We start from the raw sequence: 16,336 nt of genomic DNA, 5'->3' as shown, positions 1-16,336 counted from the left end.
ACAGTATCTCTGCCACCTTAGACTTCATATCAGGTTTATCAACATGTACTACTACCCCACCTGCAGAAAAGATGCGATCTGCTATTGTAGGACATTAACAAAAACACACACAAAAAAGAGAAAAGGTCTGGTTTTTGTGCCAGGCATATAAAATCTTGTACCAAACGGTTTTGTCAAGAAACTTCACCATAAAAAGTTTGAGGTACATCCTCTTACATTCTGTGTAGTCATTACTTGCAGAAGGTGTTTCACTCTAGACCTTAAGCTAACAGCTGTGTTTGGCAAGAGCATTAACTGTGACTTTGCACTCTTCCTGCACGAGCTCAGTTTACAACAATTTTGCAGGCTGGAGAAGAAGGGTGTTCTGCTGGACTTTGGACACCTCTGTATCTCAGATCCGTCAGCCAAAAAGTGTAATAGAATATTACGGTCAATCATTCTTATCTTGCATGAGATGATATAGCTAATAGTGGCCTTCTTTAAAGTAATCGATAATGATTTATCCAGGTAAGTTTTAGTGCAACTTAACTTTGTTATTTACACTCATCTGATTTCACAAGAACAGAGGGTTTAGACATCACACAAGAACTACATAGTTTTCACCCCAACAGCTGAGACGATCATCACAAACTGGTACATACGCTGTGGTTGATGTCACATCTTGCCAGCTTTTGGTAATGTTCTGCCTTAGCTCCTGTAGTGAGTTAATTCCCAGCTTTCTCTTGATTTCTGCTAGATGCTTCTCTTTGGCAGCTAGCACTTGTGAGAGTGTCTGGATTTCTTCTTCCACCTGTGCCAGCAGAGTTGATGAGAGATCAGTTAACAAGCGATATACCCAGCTATTTAACAATGTATTTTTTAAAACATCTACCAGGCATCAGTAATGAGAGGGCTAACATTTTTAACATTGCCTCACAGTTGTTTCTAAACACTAAAAGGAAAATCCAATATAGTCTACAACAAGAGCCAGTGAAAAAGCAATCTACAAGCAGCTAGCTCTGTTACTGGGATATGCACAAGGAAGTTGGTAACTAAAAGATTATATAGTTAGAAGTCATTACCTTCAGACAACATTAGCCTATGTGAAGCTTGAAGATTAGTCAAGCCTGGGACAATTGCCAAGCCTGTATTCTCCTTCCACGTCAGAAGAGATACCAATGTATGACAAGTATCAGGAAGCTCAGAGCATGTCTGATCCACACACAAGTTTTGCTTCCTTGCTTGAACAGAAAGGTTCTTTTGTGGCTTAAGCCAACAACTGCAGGCTGCATCCAACTACAGGAATGCCTTCCCCAGAGCAGGGGTGAAAATGGTGGCAGACTGAGCAATTATAAAAAAACAAAACACCTCCCAAAACAACAAGAGCAAGAAAAAAAACCACCCACCCCCAAAAAAACTCAGAACAAAGCACAAAAACAAACAAAAAACCTAACCAAAAAAACACAACAACAAAAACACAGCACCTGCTCAGCAACTAGAAAACATGTTATTGTTTATATACTTCCTTCCTTACACATATGGTTACTTCAGTCTCTCAAAGAAGCATGACCAGATCACGTCCAGACATGTCAAAAATAGTTTTAGGATGCCATTCTGTGGGCTATACAGATGTTACAGAGGCACTAAGGTCGTAAGTACAAAGGTGAAGGGCATACATCAATCCTACTTCCTCAACCAGACTGGACCACCCTACTTTAGAGTATCAGGCTGCCCACTCATTCAAGCTCCTTTGAGGAAATACCAGTATTTTCAATGCACCTTTCTTTCGGATACCTGTTCAACATCCAGTGTGACAAACCCTAGCAGGACTAGATTTCCCTCATCTTCCGCTGATTTTTTTGGCATGAAATAATACTCAGGACTACCAAAACCATGACTGCATTAAATGCGTTTATTTCACAGCTAACTTTCATTTACCAATCTTGGTCTTAAGTCAGTGTCTTCTATTAGGGTCCTAAAGCCACACAAAACTACAAAAGAAAAGGGACTGACTCAAAGGTTGACTTTGACAACTTCTGAAATGCATGTATCAGGCTTGAATATTTGACTGTCCTTCAAAGACTACTACTTTAACCCTCTCAAAAAATTTCTGTTACATGAACTACCGACAAGAATAGTTACATGGTTAGATATTAGCATAACAGTATCTACATCAATATTATTACAAAATATCCTTCATGAAAACAACAGCTTTAGTTACTCCACACCAGTTGAGACCACACTTGGTTTTGGCTGCCAACCATGTTCTGTGTGACAGCTTATTTACTCCCTTCTCACCTGAGGAAAAAAAAGGGTTAGGCATTTACACATCTTGGTTTAAGATCTGCACGCTCAGTACTTCTAGCTTAATTCCCCACAGCCAGAACTGGCTGTTCTTTCCTCCTTGACACCTTCCCTTTCCCTCCCCACAATACACAGGAGTGCCATATCTAGCTTTAGACATTCACAGAATAAATATGCAAAGCATTAACTCTATGTTCAGAGACAGCGTTACCCCAGATTTTCATTCTCAAAACCAGTTTAAGAGCTATTTGCAAGAGGTTTACCTTAGCAAGCTCTTTTCTTAGTTCATCCTGTTCTTCTTCTGAGAGTGTTTCTGCCATACCGACTGTAGCAGCAGCATCCTCTCCAACCTCAGGTATAGAGTCACTTCTCAGCAGCCCTTGAGGTGAATAAACCATTAAGAGTCAGATCATCACGAGTCTGCCAGATAGCAGGTAATGTTAATACGCAGCCCTTTTGTGCCAGTGGACAAAAAAACCTGATGTGACACCAGAGTCACATTCCCCAAGTACTACAGCGTACAGGAAACCAGAGGCATTTTACTGGCTGTTTCGTTCCATCAGGTTGTATTAAGGCTCAATATAATTGCAGCTGCTGCTATAATAGGAGACTGGAGACACGTTGAGAACAATGCAGCCCACTACCATAGAAAGCAAGGTGCAGAACACAACGTCCCAACCAATGGTTCCTATACAACCTCTGCCCAGGAGTCCTTACACACTCTGCTCGGTCTTGCTCATGTGGCACAGAAACTCTGGAAGCGCTCAAGACCAAAGCTGAGGCTCCCTCCCTCACTGCTCTTCGGATCAGATAAAAAAAAAAATGCCCTTTCTGAGCACACTGGGAACAGTCATGGTGACAAGCAAGCTCAGCAACAGCAGAGGGTTGCACTGCAAGTACGAACTATTCCCCTATTCCCCCATACCCTGCACAATCTCTCTGACCCTAGTAACTGGGACCACTGTGGCTAGAAAGTTGCAGATACCACGGAACTAGAAGTCAGCTGCTGGTTTTGCACCTGGACATTGAGACAGGTGAGAAGCCCAGAGAAGGAGCCTGGGAACAAAAGGCTGTCACTTCAGACAAAGCAGTGGAGTGCTGGGAAGGGACTGATGGGGATGTGCATCCACTCACACTGCTGCCTCTTCCCCTTCCAAATCCAGAAACTAAAACACTGCCAAACTCTGTATGAATCCCAAACATCCCTATGGTCTTCCTCAAATTTCAGCTTCACAGCTTCAGGGAAAGGAGAGAGAACAATACTATTTGTATTACTATGATGTGCTTGCTTTAAAGATTCATTTATTGCTAGTCCTCAGTGGTTGCAGTAAGATCACTTTAAACATCTTCTAATGCAACAAACAGATATTCCAGCAAAAGACTCCCCATTTTGAATCCTTGTAGCTGACTTAAACATGGTTTGCCAGAATTAAGGAATTCTGTTCTAATTTGCAGAGAGACTGCGTGGTGGAATAGTTACGGATTCCTAGAACTAATTCTCTGTTCAAGAAGTAAAATAGCTTTATAGATAGTAAAAAAGAAAATCTTAAAATAGAAGAAAAAAAACCCAGGAGGATTGATTGTTTGTAAGAGAGGGTGAGTGTGTGTATATGTATATAAATTTATAATTCAGACAAGTTGAGGACATATTAAGTAATGTTCCCTTACTAATCACTATAGTAATTAACCAGATAAAATTCCATTCTCATTTCAGCAGCTTCTGATGGCACTCCATACTACCATTTGGTCTGGGAATCCAAAAACTCATTAACGTGCAATGAGACCACCACTATGATTTCATTATGAGGCTTGACATCAAATAGCTGCATAACAATCAACTGAAGAGTTAGGGAAAAAACAATTCTGTAAGTCTGCAATTAGTTGTAGGTATTCTAAGAAACATGCTCCTAGCGGCAGGTGAAGCCTAAGAAAAGAAGTTCTCGATCAAGTTACTGAACTCAGTTAAAACTCAATTCCACAAGTTCTTTCTGAAACAGTATGTTTTCTGCCTTTGTGTCCAGAACATTCATCCTCTAGAAGCACACCGCTACATGGGCAGAACACTTGCAAATGTTAAGTTACCACAGAGCACACCAAGAAGGAAGTGTACAGAAAGCAAATGAAACCCCATTCTGCAATTATATGTAAAATCTATGCCACATTTCCCCAGAGATTTATGTCTGTCTTCTACACAAACATGACATCTTTCCTACAGGTTTCCAAATACATTATTTTTCTGGCAGAAATCTAGGGCAGAAGAAAAGTTCAAGTTTAATGCCCAAACCAAAACACAGCACTACAGCACCAAAAAGAGGATTACAGCTTATGTCTCACAATCAGATAATTTTTGTTTTATACATCAAATGGTTAAGAATGCCATACCTTTTAGTCAAATTGCTATTTATCCTATTAGTTACACATGCCTATACTGAAGGAACACTAACCATTTAAACTGCATTTTCCCCTGACACTCTGTATGACCCCCAGGAGGCTGGCCTCTGACTCCTGACCTTATTGTCCATCTGCAGGCCCTTCAAGGACTACAGAGCTTGCCATTGCAAAAGCCATTTCAGAAAGTCTGCAAGTACAAAAGCCCATGCTGACTCCAAGAGCATTAGCACATCCAGCTGAGCCTGTTAAATCTGGTTATGAAGTCATCTGGATTATCTTACCAAAAATAGATCAAGTCAATCCAGCAGTAGGAAAACATGCTGGATTGTCTCCTGCAGCAATAGCTTCTGTTTGGGGAATGCACCTTCTTCCCTTTGTAAAACTATTGTTCTAAGGGAGTCTGTGCTGCTTGTTGCCTACACTGAACTTAGGACACAATGGTAAGAAGCAAGGGAATGAACTCTCCTCCCCTTCCCATTTCTAGATCTTTCAGGAATACAGGAAATCACTGCTACTCAAGAGTCCTCCATACCTCACTCTGTACATCTGACCATGCCTTCCTCTCCTCTTTGCCTTCCGCCACCCTTCCATTTATTACTTTTCCTTTAGCTGCACTTGAAGTATGCAAACACCTTCCATAAATCTTTATTCTGTCATCTCCCTTCTCTTCCCCTGTAACTGTTCACCTCTCTGCTTGCTTTGCTCCCATTCCTCTGTTCATTTCAATACTTGCAGAACACAGAGCTCATCTGTGCTACAGGAAGGCAGTGTTAGGCAGCCTGACCAAGAAGGTAACAACCCACAGACCTCCACAATGGTGTGGCTGCAACCCATCAGCTAGGGCTGACAGACAGTAAGATCCTGGCTTTAAGCAAGCTTCATAAGGAAAGGTACACAGCTTACCTTAGACATTTTTGTGGGGTTTGGGGCAAGAAACCACAAAGGGAAACAGCAGTCAGCCAACAGATGGAAATACTTCAACTCAGTCTGTTATTGAGAGAGCATTTCTCAATTGTGGTCTTCTGCTCACCAGCAGAACTGTTGTTATTGGCTTCCAACTTGTTACCTTTCATTACATTAGTTCTTTTGCATTTTCAGGGTTGCAAAGGACTCAAAATTCAGTCATTTGGTACTCTGATTGCTATAACCAAGTTTAGCTGAACATTTTGCATCTCAAACTCTTAAACAGAGTAAAAATGTCATTGGGGGGGAAAAATGGGAAGACTTATCTAGTATTATGAAAATGTAACTAGTTTTAAGGTCAGTTTTTAGGTGTCTGTATTTCTAATACTAACATATTATCCCAGCAGTTTATTAGATCTACTTATATGAACCAAATAAAGACATGAAAAGGTTAGTTGATTAGGACTCCATAGACTACGTTTAGGGAGACGGCACTTAAATGCCTATTATTCTTCCAGGGTAGGCAAAGCATTGGAGTCATTCCTGGTTTGGCATTTGCTTTGGTTAGTTTCAACCAAAGTTCGTGCCCTATTTTGACCAGAGGTTCCTACCTCTTTCTGGCCTGAATTCAGAGATCAGCAGTAAACATTAGCAGTTTAAGGAAGTAGTGGTCATTTCAGATGAGCAGCCTTTGGGGTGGGGGAGGGTTAGCCTTCACAAAGGTTTATCTTCAGACACATTCTCTGTGAGACACTCAGAATGAGTATTTTGGCTATCACTATACAGTTGGCAAAGCCAAAGAAAAAAGGCACTTCAGAGTTCAGGAGAACAAGCTGTTACAAGGTTTAAGATCACTCCAACATTTGAGTAACATACAGTGCTACAGAGGATATTTATTTTGCAACATATAAGAAAGATCAAATTGAAGTGCTTCACATTTATCTCAGTGAAAAAGGCAAAGTGAGACATACTTCTTCAGCTCAGGGGAAAAAGTTCTTGGGCTTCTCCCAAACGCTAATCATACATTCATTCAAAGTGAATGAAAAAGGAAAAAAAAAAAAAAGCTCAGCAAAGGTTAGTGCTTCTGGTGATGCATCACCACCAGATACAAAGGACTGCTCCCCCCTGCTTTAGAAGAGATGGGAGATACAGTAATTGCAGAAGTGAAAGCTGACCACTGTTTCCCAGAGGCCCCAGTTCACAAATTCAGAGGTTTCCTTTAGTTCCCCAAGGGATGCACCTTTCTTTAAGATTTTAAAGAACAAGCCCATTAAATAAACGTAATTTTGCTTTGCCTTGTCACACCTGAAGTAGGACTAAGCTTTCTATATTTTTAATTACTCTGGAAGATCATGTCTGGCAGCACATGATGGAAAGGAAAGGTGGTAAAACCAGACTAGGATGCATTGGAGGGCACAGCCATAAGTGTTCTGTACAATTTACTAGCTAGAAACTAGTAGGGTTAAGCACTAGACGGACGCTGCTCCAGCACAACACACAACAGCCACTTCCTCAGGGGAGTGCAAGTACAGTTAGTATCTGCAGGCACAAGATTTACAGCATTTTAAATACTAGGTGGAACATAGTAAATGTTTTAGAGGGCATTTTAATTAATCAGTGTATTTTCAGTACTAAGGCAAGAGCAGACGTTAGACTATTCAGTGCTCTGAAGTCATACTAAGTATGCAATTCCTAACCTCTCCACAAAAAAGCTAATAGTCAAACTAAGCCAAATAGTTCAATCTTGCAGAAGCTGTGCTTTTGTTCCTAATTTTTTGGGTCACCTTGTTTTCCTTTCTGCCTTTCTACTGAATTAAGAAGTATCAAATAAGGTAAAGCTGGTAAATGCATAGCATGAGATACTACCTACATGACACACCAAAGCTAATAAACTACCAGAGTTACAGCAGATCAGCTTTCACCTTCATTTACACTGGTGTTTCAGCCAAATTTTATAGATTCTTAATTTGAAAAGTTCCTTTTTACAGATATTAATCTAAGTTTTCCATCTAGAGGTTTTTTAAAAAAAAAAAAAAAAAAAGAAGGAAGTTACCAGACTTCACCAGTGTAGGCGATCCAGGTGGAGAAAGGTTTATGCTAGGCGACAGGTAAAGATAGTTTCGGTTCACTCCAGCATTGAAATCGAAGGGTGATTTGTAATCCTCATACAGATCCATGCCAGAAAATTCAGAACGCGCAGCCATCCTCTTCTTCCACTGAAACGCTCATCTTCGCTTTCTGGGTGACCCAGACAGCAGGATTCAGAAACCCTCTGTTCCTTCACATGACCACTCGCTATACCTCCTTGTAAAACTGAGCTCTCTTATGCCTCTGTTAGATTTGATAGAGCCATCTAGCAAGTGATTTCTTAGCCATCTTGTAGCTGCTGCTGTTTACACGGCACAAAGTTAAGTTCCTGTAAATCCGGCGCTGGACTTGAACAGACCGTTCCTTTAACAAACATTCACAGTACACCGTTTGTGGCTTCTGGGAAAGCCTTGGTCCTCTGCAGAACTGCATCAAGAATTTTCAATGATTTAAGTAAAAAAAGGTCAGCTGACTGCAGCTACACCAGGATATTCTTAATCTTCTAGGACACAAAAGGATTACTAGCCGTAATCTATCCTATATACCATCTGTGTAGGACTTTTTCCTCTGATTAATGGAAAATTCTGTGTGCGTAACTACTTCTCCAGCTGCTTCTGCCAGTGTAATTATCAGTAGCCAGAACCCAGTCTCTGCTGCCCAGGTATCACGCTTTAGTGTGAGCTCAAAATAGAGGAAAGCAGCGCTCATCTCTGAAGGCTATGCTATAACCACTGTCTAGGTTTTGTAATGAACATGCTAATGTGCACTATGATTTTTGCCCATGAGGCTAAACATATGCGAGAGGTTTTGGGGTTTTTGTGGGTTGGTTTTATTTTTTGTTTTATTGGGTTTTTTTCCAAAAAAGATTACTGAAGTGCACTGCCCTATATCCCTGGTGCTTCAGCCAGCGTCATTCAGAGCAGCCAGTTACGCCATGAACCATTAACACTGGAATGCATTGTCCTGATGAAATGTATTCATGTTTTGACACGTATACCATGAAGAAAGATCAACTTATGTAAACCATCTGACTTCATGCTGGGGGTACAGGATTTAGCTCTGGGAAACGGAAGTGCTTCTTACCTAAAAGAGGCACTCAGCACAGTTTTGCAGTGCTTCGCTATTTTCTTTTTTCCCCAAGGCCAGCTTCTTTCACTGAGAAACAACCTTACTAGCAGTAAGTAGATTGCCCTTACAGCTGAGCAACAATTTCCTCTCAGCCTCACACCTCCACCTCGGCTCTTCACTTCAGCCTGCACACAGAAAAGCATAACCAAATGGAAGTTAATCTTTTTCTCCACCATAAGAGTGATGTTTTAAGACAGAGACAGTCAGCGGCATCACACCACCCTCTGTTCAGTGCTGCGAAAGTGAAGGAGCCTTGCAGCATACCCCATGTCAAGCCTAGACAATGTGTTCCCTGGAAGAAAGCATACCACTTCTGAAGTTTTAACTTCCCATTGCCACTGCAGTCTGTTCCTGTGCTCACTGACCTTCCAGCTAATTAAAGAACACTTCCTTTAGGCTGCCGACCTACACTGGCTTCTGGTCCAGATTCCCTGCAGTCTCATGACAATGAGAGTGCCAGAACCAGAAACACAGGTCTCTGCCATTTTCCGAACCCACTGAAAAGAGGAAAATGCAATGCCCCTCTGCATTTCCGACACATGACTGTGGCATCTGCCAGAAATACTACAAAGTTCACCTGACAAAGGTCAAAGCTTTGGTCACAGATTCTAGTTAAAGCATCCAGAGGCAGCAGAGAACTAACATGGCTACAGGGTTAATATACTCTCTATCAACCACACGCACTAGTAAGAATAGCTACTGATTCTGGTTTGCAGCCTTCCCTCCTGTAACTCAGCAGGCGGGGACTGCATTCCCTGCAAAAGGCTTGGGCAGTAATTGTACTAACTGGATTAGACAAAATGACAACTTATCAGATGTGGCACACTGGAAGAGCTGGGTGTGTTCTACTGACACTCTCCCAACACAGAAAAAGTGTGAAAGTAAAGCTACCCCCTACAACTTTTCCCAACCCCAGAGAATCATTCAATGTAACACCAGTCAATGCTAGCAGGCTACAATGCCTGAAAGTAGCTACCATAGGAAAAAGAGCCCTTACAAAGATTTGCTCATCCCTGCTAACAATCAGCACTACCATCTCCTGGCCAAGGGCACTTACTGGAGTCAACACGTATGTTCTTGTGATTTACAGGAAACTCTCTGCATTCAATTTTACCTCATACCATCCCTTCAAAGAAATTAGTACTCTTTTGCATCTTTATTGTGCAAAAGTTGGTTTTATCTCCCTAGAAACATCTGGATTGCAAATCTGAGACCGCTGACCTGGTCTGTCATCACCACAGGAAGCGCATATGGGCCAAACTCTCTGACACATCTTCAGTGTAGTTGCAGACACAAGTACAGGACGTTGCCCAACACTAGAACATAACTTCGGCTTACAGGGAAAGTCTGCTGAGTTACAAGCCCAAGACTCCACATGAGAAGCTGAATTCTGCTTTTGCCCTGGCTTACGCATAACCTGAGCATGAGCCCAGAAGTCATGCAAGACGATTCTCTGTTTTTTAGAAATATTACTGTCCTAAGATCCCTCCCAAGAGAGGGCCTTTGCAAGCACTCCTTGCTTCAAACTGCCCTCTTTGCTCAGGTTAATCTACCTTATAGTGGCCATACAGCTGGGTTGTTATAGCACCTCCCAAACAAGCTGCCTAAACACATCAGCCTCGGCTCTCTTACTTGCAGGAGTTTACAGGAGCATAGCTCCTCACTTACTCTCAGCTACACATCCTACCTGGTTATAAAGGAAGCTGTCATGCAGAACAACTTTCTTCTTTATCACCTACGGAAGTTTGATGGTCTTCACACTCAAGTACAAGCCAACCTAGCTGTAAGAAAAAGGACTGCAGTCTACCCTACCAAACCTGCTGTAGGACAACTTCTAGGCTACCTGTCATTCCTACCTCATCCACTTCAGGCAAGACAAGTACTGCCTTAGTAGCTGTAACAGTTTATCTGCTTCTTCCCCAGTAGCAGCTTAGCACACGCAGGCATCCCGGGCAGAGCAAGGCAGAATTTCTCCTATACTGCCTAAAGGCGGACAGAAGAAGATAGGTCCTGCTAGCTGTTAGTGTGGCACATTTGGAGGAGGAATTAATCTCTCCAAAGGACTTTCCAGATTAAAGTGATGGCCCCAAGGGAACAAAGCAGGATGGGGATGACACATGGCAACCACATGGAACTGAAAAGAGTTTTTGCTCTGCAGCGTGAAGCTTTTTGACGAGTTTTACAGCTCTCAGTCTGAACGTAGCTAGGCAATGGCAGGAACCAAGCTATGTCTGCACTATGAAAACAGGCTCATTATGAGGCCTTCCTAAAGGGCCCTCCCAGGACCCAAATATCCCACTGCATGGCATTCCTCCTCACTGCTCATGGTAAATCAGAACACATGCAGCTGGCCTGAGGTAAAACTGAGGCTGTAGAGCCATACCTTCCTAGATGTACTCTGCCTTCCCAGTGCAAAACATACATTTTAGAGCTGTAGCTTAAGTTTAGACTTCTGTTACGTGGCTTAGAGTACTTACTGTGATGCTCAAGTATCTTTGATCTTTGCCCTGCATACTAAATTCAATTGTTAGAGGTGTACCTTAGTAGTTACTGCAGGTATCAGCTGCAAGTCAGTACCTGAAGCCCAAAGATGCACCTGCTCCACAGACAAGGAGCAGTGAGATTGTGCTTACTATGTAAGAGATTAAAACTAAAGATTTTTCTGTTCCAGAACAAGTACTCATTTGGCCTTAACAACTTGGGATAACTAAGAGATTGGTACTGAAGTCATCTATGCCATTTTAGAAGCTAGTGTTTGAAAGACTGGCATTGAGGTAGATAACTTCTGTCAAGGATGCTTGAACCAATTACTGACAAGTTCAACTGAATGTCACAAAGTGGCTCAGGAAGGCTGAGCAAGCCTCAGCAAAGTGTTACCATTACAACTCCTATCATTAATCATGTTGTAATCTCCTCTGTTAAGGTTAGAGTGTGCTTAAAGCTTTCCCAGGTAACTATTTAGCACCAACAGCCAACACAGATTGTGCATGTCCCGAATCAAAAGGGAGGGACCTTACTGCACAGCTAGAAAAGACGTTAAGTTTGAGCAAACACTGTTAAGCAGGTATTTGCCTTCTAGTCTCAGACACTGTTCTTTCTTCAGATACCACCTGCTATCCAGGTCAGCAGCTTCCACCTTAGTCCAAGGTCCTAGCAGCAATTTAAGTAAAATAATATAGTATTAGAGCATTTCTACCCTGTTGGTAGCTAAGCAAGGATAAGATGTTATGGCAGCCTTGGAGAGAAGGAAGCTTTTCCCACATTTAGGTCTAGCAGAACAATAGTTTATACATGAAAAAGTTATATCACTCTTACCCTAAAGAAACCAAATCCAGTTCAAGTGTGACTAAATACCACCTCTGGGCTTTGAAGAAACTAAGCTATGTATCCAGTAGTGTTTCATACAAAGAGTTAAACTCACAATACAAAGGCTACTACTAATGCCTCAGAATTAGAGGAGTGCAGAGACTACCCTAGCACAAGATCCAAACAATACTTTGGATAAAGCTACCTGAACGAATCCACAAGATCTGTGCATAATTAAATCAGAGTTCTGCTGCTACACAGACACCACCTTCACCATCCTGGACATCCTGTGTTTGTGTCCTGTTTAAGCACAGAGAGACCAAACTTGTGTGCCACTGCCCATACTTTTGGAATGGCTACCATTATCCAGCACTTAATTCAGCAAGCAAAAGAGGATGGGGGAAGATGAGGGGAAAAGTTTGTTGCCAAAGAGGGGGAAGAGACACTTGCTCTTTTTGGGAGGCATAGCAAAAAGATTCACTCTCTCGTTTCAAGGTTGACTGTTAAGATTCAGTTGCCTGCTCAGCCTGTACATGGTCTGAATTTGAATATTCTACAGTCTGCTAACAAGCAAGACTGACTGGAGGCCTTCCAGTAACTGCAGCTGGGGTAAAGATTTCCAGCCAGGTCTTCCCCCACCCCATCTTTCCCAGGTAGGTCCCAATCAGGCAGCAACAGTCAGGGTCCTCTCCCCGTTCCAACCGAGTTTTACAGGGCATAAGCCATTTTAAGAGCTATAAAGCTACTTAAGCATCTTAAGCCAATCTAGGTTCTGTGTAGCATCATTTTGATCTTCAAAGTCTTACCAATTTACAGACAACTAAAGCCTTTCAGCACCTGATCCAAGGCCTTAAAACTGCATTAAGAGAGAAAGAAGCCAGGTAGCAATAGGACAGAAGCCCAAACACTAAGCAAGCCTTAAATTAGTACATTCATGCTCCTATTCCCATATTGTGCTCTCTCTGCTCCCTTTTAACAGCAGATAATGCTTTCAGGCCCCGAGATTTATGCATTACATGAATGGAGCCACACAGCTATACCAGTTCCTGAACAGTAAGCGTACAGGCTTCTGCAGCCCTGTTAGTAATAGTCAGCACACTGTGGTTTAAGGGTTTAGGCATTTGCCATCTTCTAGGAGAGTCCAACTCAACACCACCATATTAACCTCCTTTCTTCAGCCTCCCCCGACATGCTTCCTCTAGACTAGCTCTCCATGATGCAACAGCATTGTCCAGTATGATTCTTCATATAGAAATATCTTCTCCAGCATTTTCTTGACTAAATGCTGCCTTCACTTACTCAAAAAAAACCCCAAACCACCAACAAAAACCCAACAACCAAAAAGCCCAAACAAACAAAACCTTCTTAGAATGATCAGTACTATCCCAAGATGTATCACCCTGCAAGACAAACACTTTTGAGCGTTACAGTTAAGGATTACAGGGTTGCTAGTACTGCTCTTTTCTTAAACCGAAGTCTCAGCCCACAGCCTTTCAGACAGCTGATGTACATCTTAGCAAAGGCAGCAGTTCTGCTCTCTTCTCCTCCCAATCCAATTATAAACTCAGGCTCATTTCCTGCAGTCTTGTGAGGGAATAGATCCACACTCCAGCATATTTTGCCACTGGACAAGCCGATACCACAGTAAGACTCAACCCATTCATATCAGACAAAAGTCTCTGCATTTGCACAGGTTCTCCACCACCAGATATCTGCTCCAGCACTGACAAGGTTTTCATTAGGCAGAAATCCCAGACTTATGGCAAAGTTCTGTGTCTCAAACAGCAGCCAAAGCAGCCACATCTGTCAGCTCCAGCAACAGCAGGTGAAAAGTGTTTCCAGACTGTGGGAAGAGTCCAGGACAAAGGACACAGTACCCAGCACTCCAAAACCAGTGATCAGGAAGGGCACTGCATTGACTTCCAAGAAGTCAAGCCAAACTCTGCAAATACACAGAAACATTTCCCAGTGAGATAAGAGTGTTAGAACAGTCAGGTAGATTTTAGAGGAACGTATTTATTTGACTCAGCCACTTACCCCAGTTACACTGCCATTCTCTAGCGTCTGATCCCTGGCCAGAGACTGAACTTGTCAAAAATGCTGAAGAAACAGTGCTGAGCTGCAGCCAGATGACAGTTGGAAAAGGATTAGAAAGAAAAGGCAGTACTGCAGAAAGGGATTGTTTTAAACAAAGTTTTAGTATGTAACATTGCAATCTAATTAAAAGTTTTACTTGAGTGACTGATTGGAGTAACTCCCAACCTACCTTGGAAGACAAGTCTGCTCTTTTGCACCCTTAAAGCAAACCTTCCTCTTCAACACTGTACCTCAGAGCTTCTATTTCTGAAAAGCAGCTCCAGAAAAGTCCACCATTCCCACACCACTGTATCAGGTCCCACCATGACAATGATACTGCAGTTTTAAAAACACAGCAGATTTGATTAGGCTGTAATTATGTATTAGGCTGAATCATGTACTGTGGTATCTGAAAGGATAATCACTAAATAAAAGCATCATCTGTAATCTTAGCAAGCACTTAGTAATATGACCCAAAGCACCTTAGTAATACCAGCAAGCACTCTCCAATGGCTGAAGTACACACTAGCTCCCACCACATAATTACCAAGGTCGTGCCTGGATTTGGTGTAGCACAGAATTTGCACCACTTACTATTGAGGACAGAAGTACAGAGTACAGAAGCACCTAAGCAGCACAAAATTTGATGGAAGCAACATGGCTTAGAGTATGTACTTCACAAGATCCATCCTTGGAGATATTCAAAAGCCATCTGGACATGGTCCTGGACAACCGGCTCTAGGTGGCCCTGCTTGAGCAGGGGGGGTTGGACCAGATGACCTCCAGAGGTCCCCTCCCACCTCAACCATTCTGTGATTAAGACAACAGCTGTACAAAGTCACAGGCTGCTCACCCAGATCCTCCAAGGTCTGCAACCCTGAAAGAGACAGTTCAGGAACACAAGCGAGTCCTGGTGTCCTGCCCCATAGGAGGTCTGTGGCCAGCCCTTCATCTTATGAGTTAGATTTGCAAATACCTGTCTATTGACAGAATGAAGTTCAGTTTTCTCCTATCCTTTCTAAACTGAGGTATGGGCAGAGACTTCGCAAGAGACTTTGCACTTCCACACATCTCCCCAGTGTACAGGAGTATTATGACAGCTGACAAGCAAGGCAAATGGATTTACAACGGCAGAGACTATTTTGATTGCAGTTAGAAGTCTGCAGGGAAAAGGTAGTGATCAACTGGGCCAGATTCTGAGGGGGGAAAGTCCTGTATTTGCGTAGGAGGGACTGGCTTACATTTTGCTCACAAGAGGAATGAGCAAGCAACTTCTTGGGCACCACACATGATTCCAAACCTTTAACACAGAAGAAGCTCTTAGAAAATACGTTTTATAAAGCCATCCGCTACTGCTTGACCCTGCCTTCCCCCAGAGGAACATGAAAAGTATGCCTCTGCATCAGGAAGAGTTCACCCTTGTATACAAAGAAAAGCTTGAAGCAGACTAATTAGGCATCAGTGTCATTACACTAAAGCTACCTTATATCAGGAACCTCTCTTCCTCTTACCCTTCAATTATCAGTTAAACAGAGCCTGGGGAAACTAGTCTGAAGTCTTTTAATTTCCTTCTCAGTCTCCTCAATTTATTCCTCACCACTCCAGTGCAGCATCCTTTACTCCTCCAGCAACTTTCCCTAGTGCTTGCTCTCAGGTTCTCCTAGCAAAGCTCTTCAGTCCAGACAAAAGCTGGCACAAAACGTTCCAAACATGCGTTGCTTAAGCTACATGTAGTTATTCAGTTATGTGTGACAGACAAACTTTTGGCTTAATAATGTAACATGTCGACGGCAACCATCAGGTTGATATTCTCTTCTCTTCTGAGGCCTTGACTAACCAAGTTTAAATCTTAAACTGGTGCTTTCAAATAAGTGTAATTGCATAACACTTAAAGTATAATTTCTCCAACACAAGCAATCACAAGTAGTAAGCTGTGTAGAAACCCTATTAACGTTTTTGCACTTTCCTTATCTGAGAACATAGTGCAAAATGTCCATGAAACCGCAAAACCTCGCTTAACTTGAAGTGCACTGGTACAATAAATATGCAATCATACGTGCCCCAGAAATCTCTCAAGTCATAAGAACACACTACTGATCCTCCCTTCCTCAACCAGTCAAATCACACCTTTAGACTAGCAATGCTTTTTGCCACAAACCCT

The 16,336-nt window shown here is 42.3% G+C and overlaps 1 protein-coding gene across 7 annotated transcripts in view; it reads right to left on the bottom strand.

Moving 5' to 3' along the window:
- TPD52 (tumor protein D52) overlaps positions 1–16,336 on the bottom strand; it is a 127,848-nt gene that overhangs the window by 97,285 nt on the left and 14,227 nt on the right. For 2 of the 7 annotated variants that reach the window (XM_037382211.1, XM_037382207.1), the window contains exons 1-3: positions 7,631–8,113; positions 2,547–2,662; positions 642–790 (exon numbers count right to left, since the gene is read on the bottom strand). In XM_037382211.1, coding sequence (XP_037238108.1) covers positions 642–790; positions 2,547–2,662; positions 7,631–7,781 — 416 coding nt within the window. In that variant the 5' untranslated portion in view covers positions 7,782–8,113. Of the gene's footprint in view, positions 1–641; positions 791–2,546; positions 2,663–7,630; positions 8,118–16,336 lie in introns of those variants that run through there. The other 5 variants (XM_037382208.1, XM_037382209.1, XM_037382204.1 and 2 more) reach the window with 4 other exon arrangements.

Source organism: Falco rusticolus, chromosome 3, assembly GCF_015220075.1.
Source record: "Falco rusticolus isolate bFalRus1 chromosome 3, bFalRus1.pri, whole genome shotgun sequence".
In the NCBI taxonomy this organism is placed as follows: Eukaryota; Metazoa; Chordata; class Aves; order Falconiformes; family Falconidae; genus Falco; species Falco rusticolus.
The sequence above is the reverse complement of the archived record's forward strand: the minus strand, read 5'-3'. Positions and strand labels throughout refer to the sequence as shown.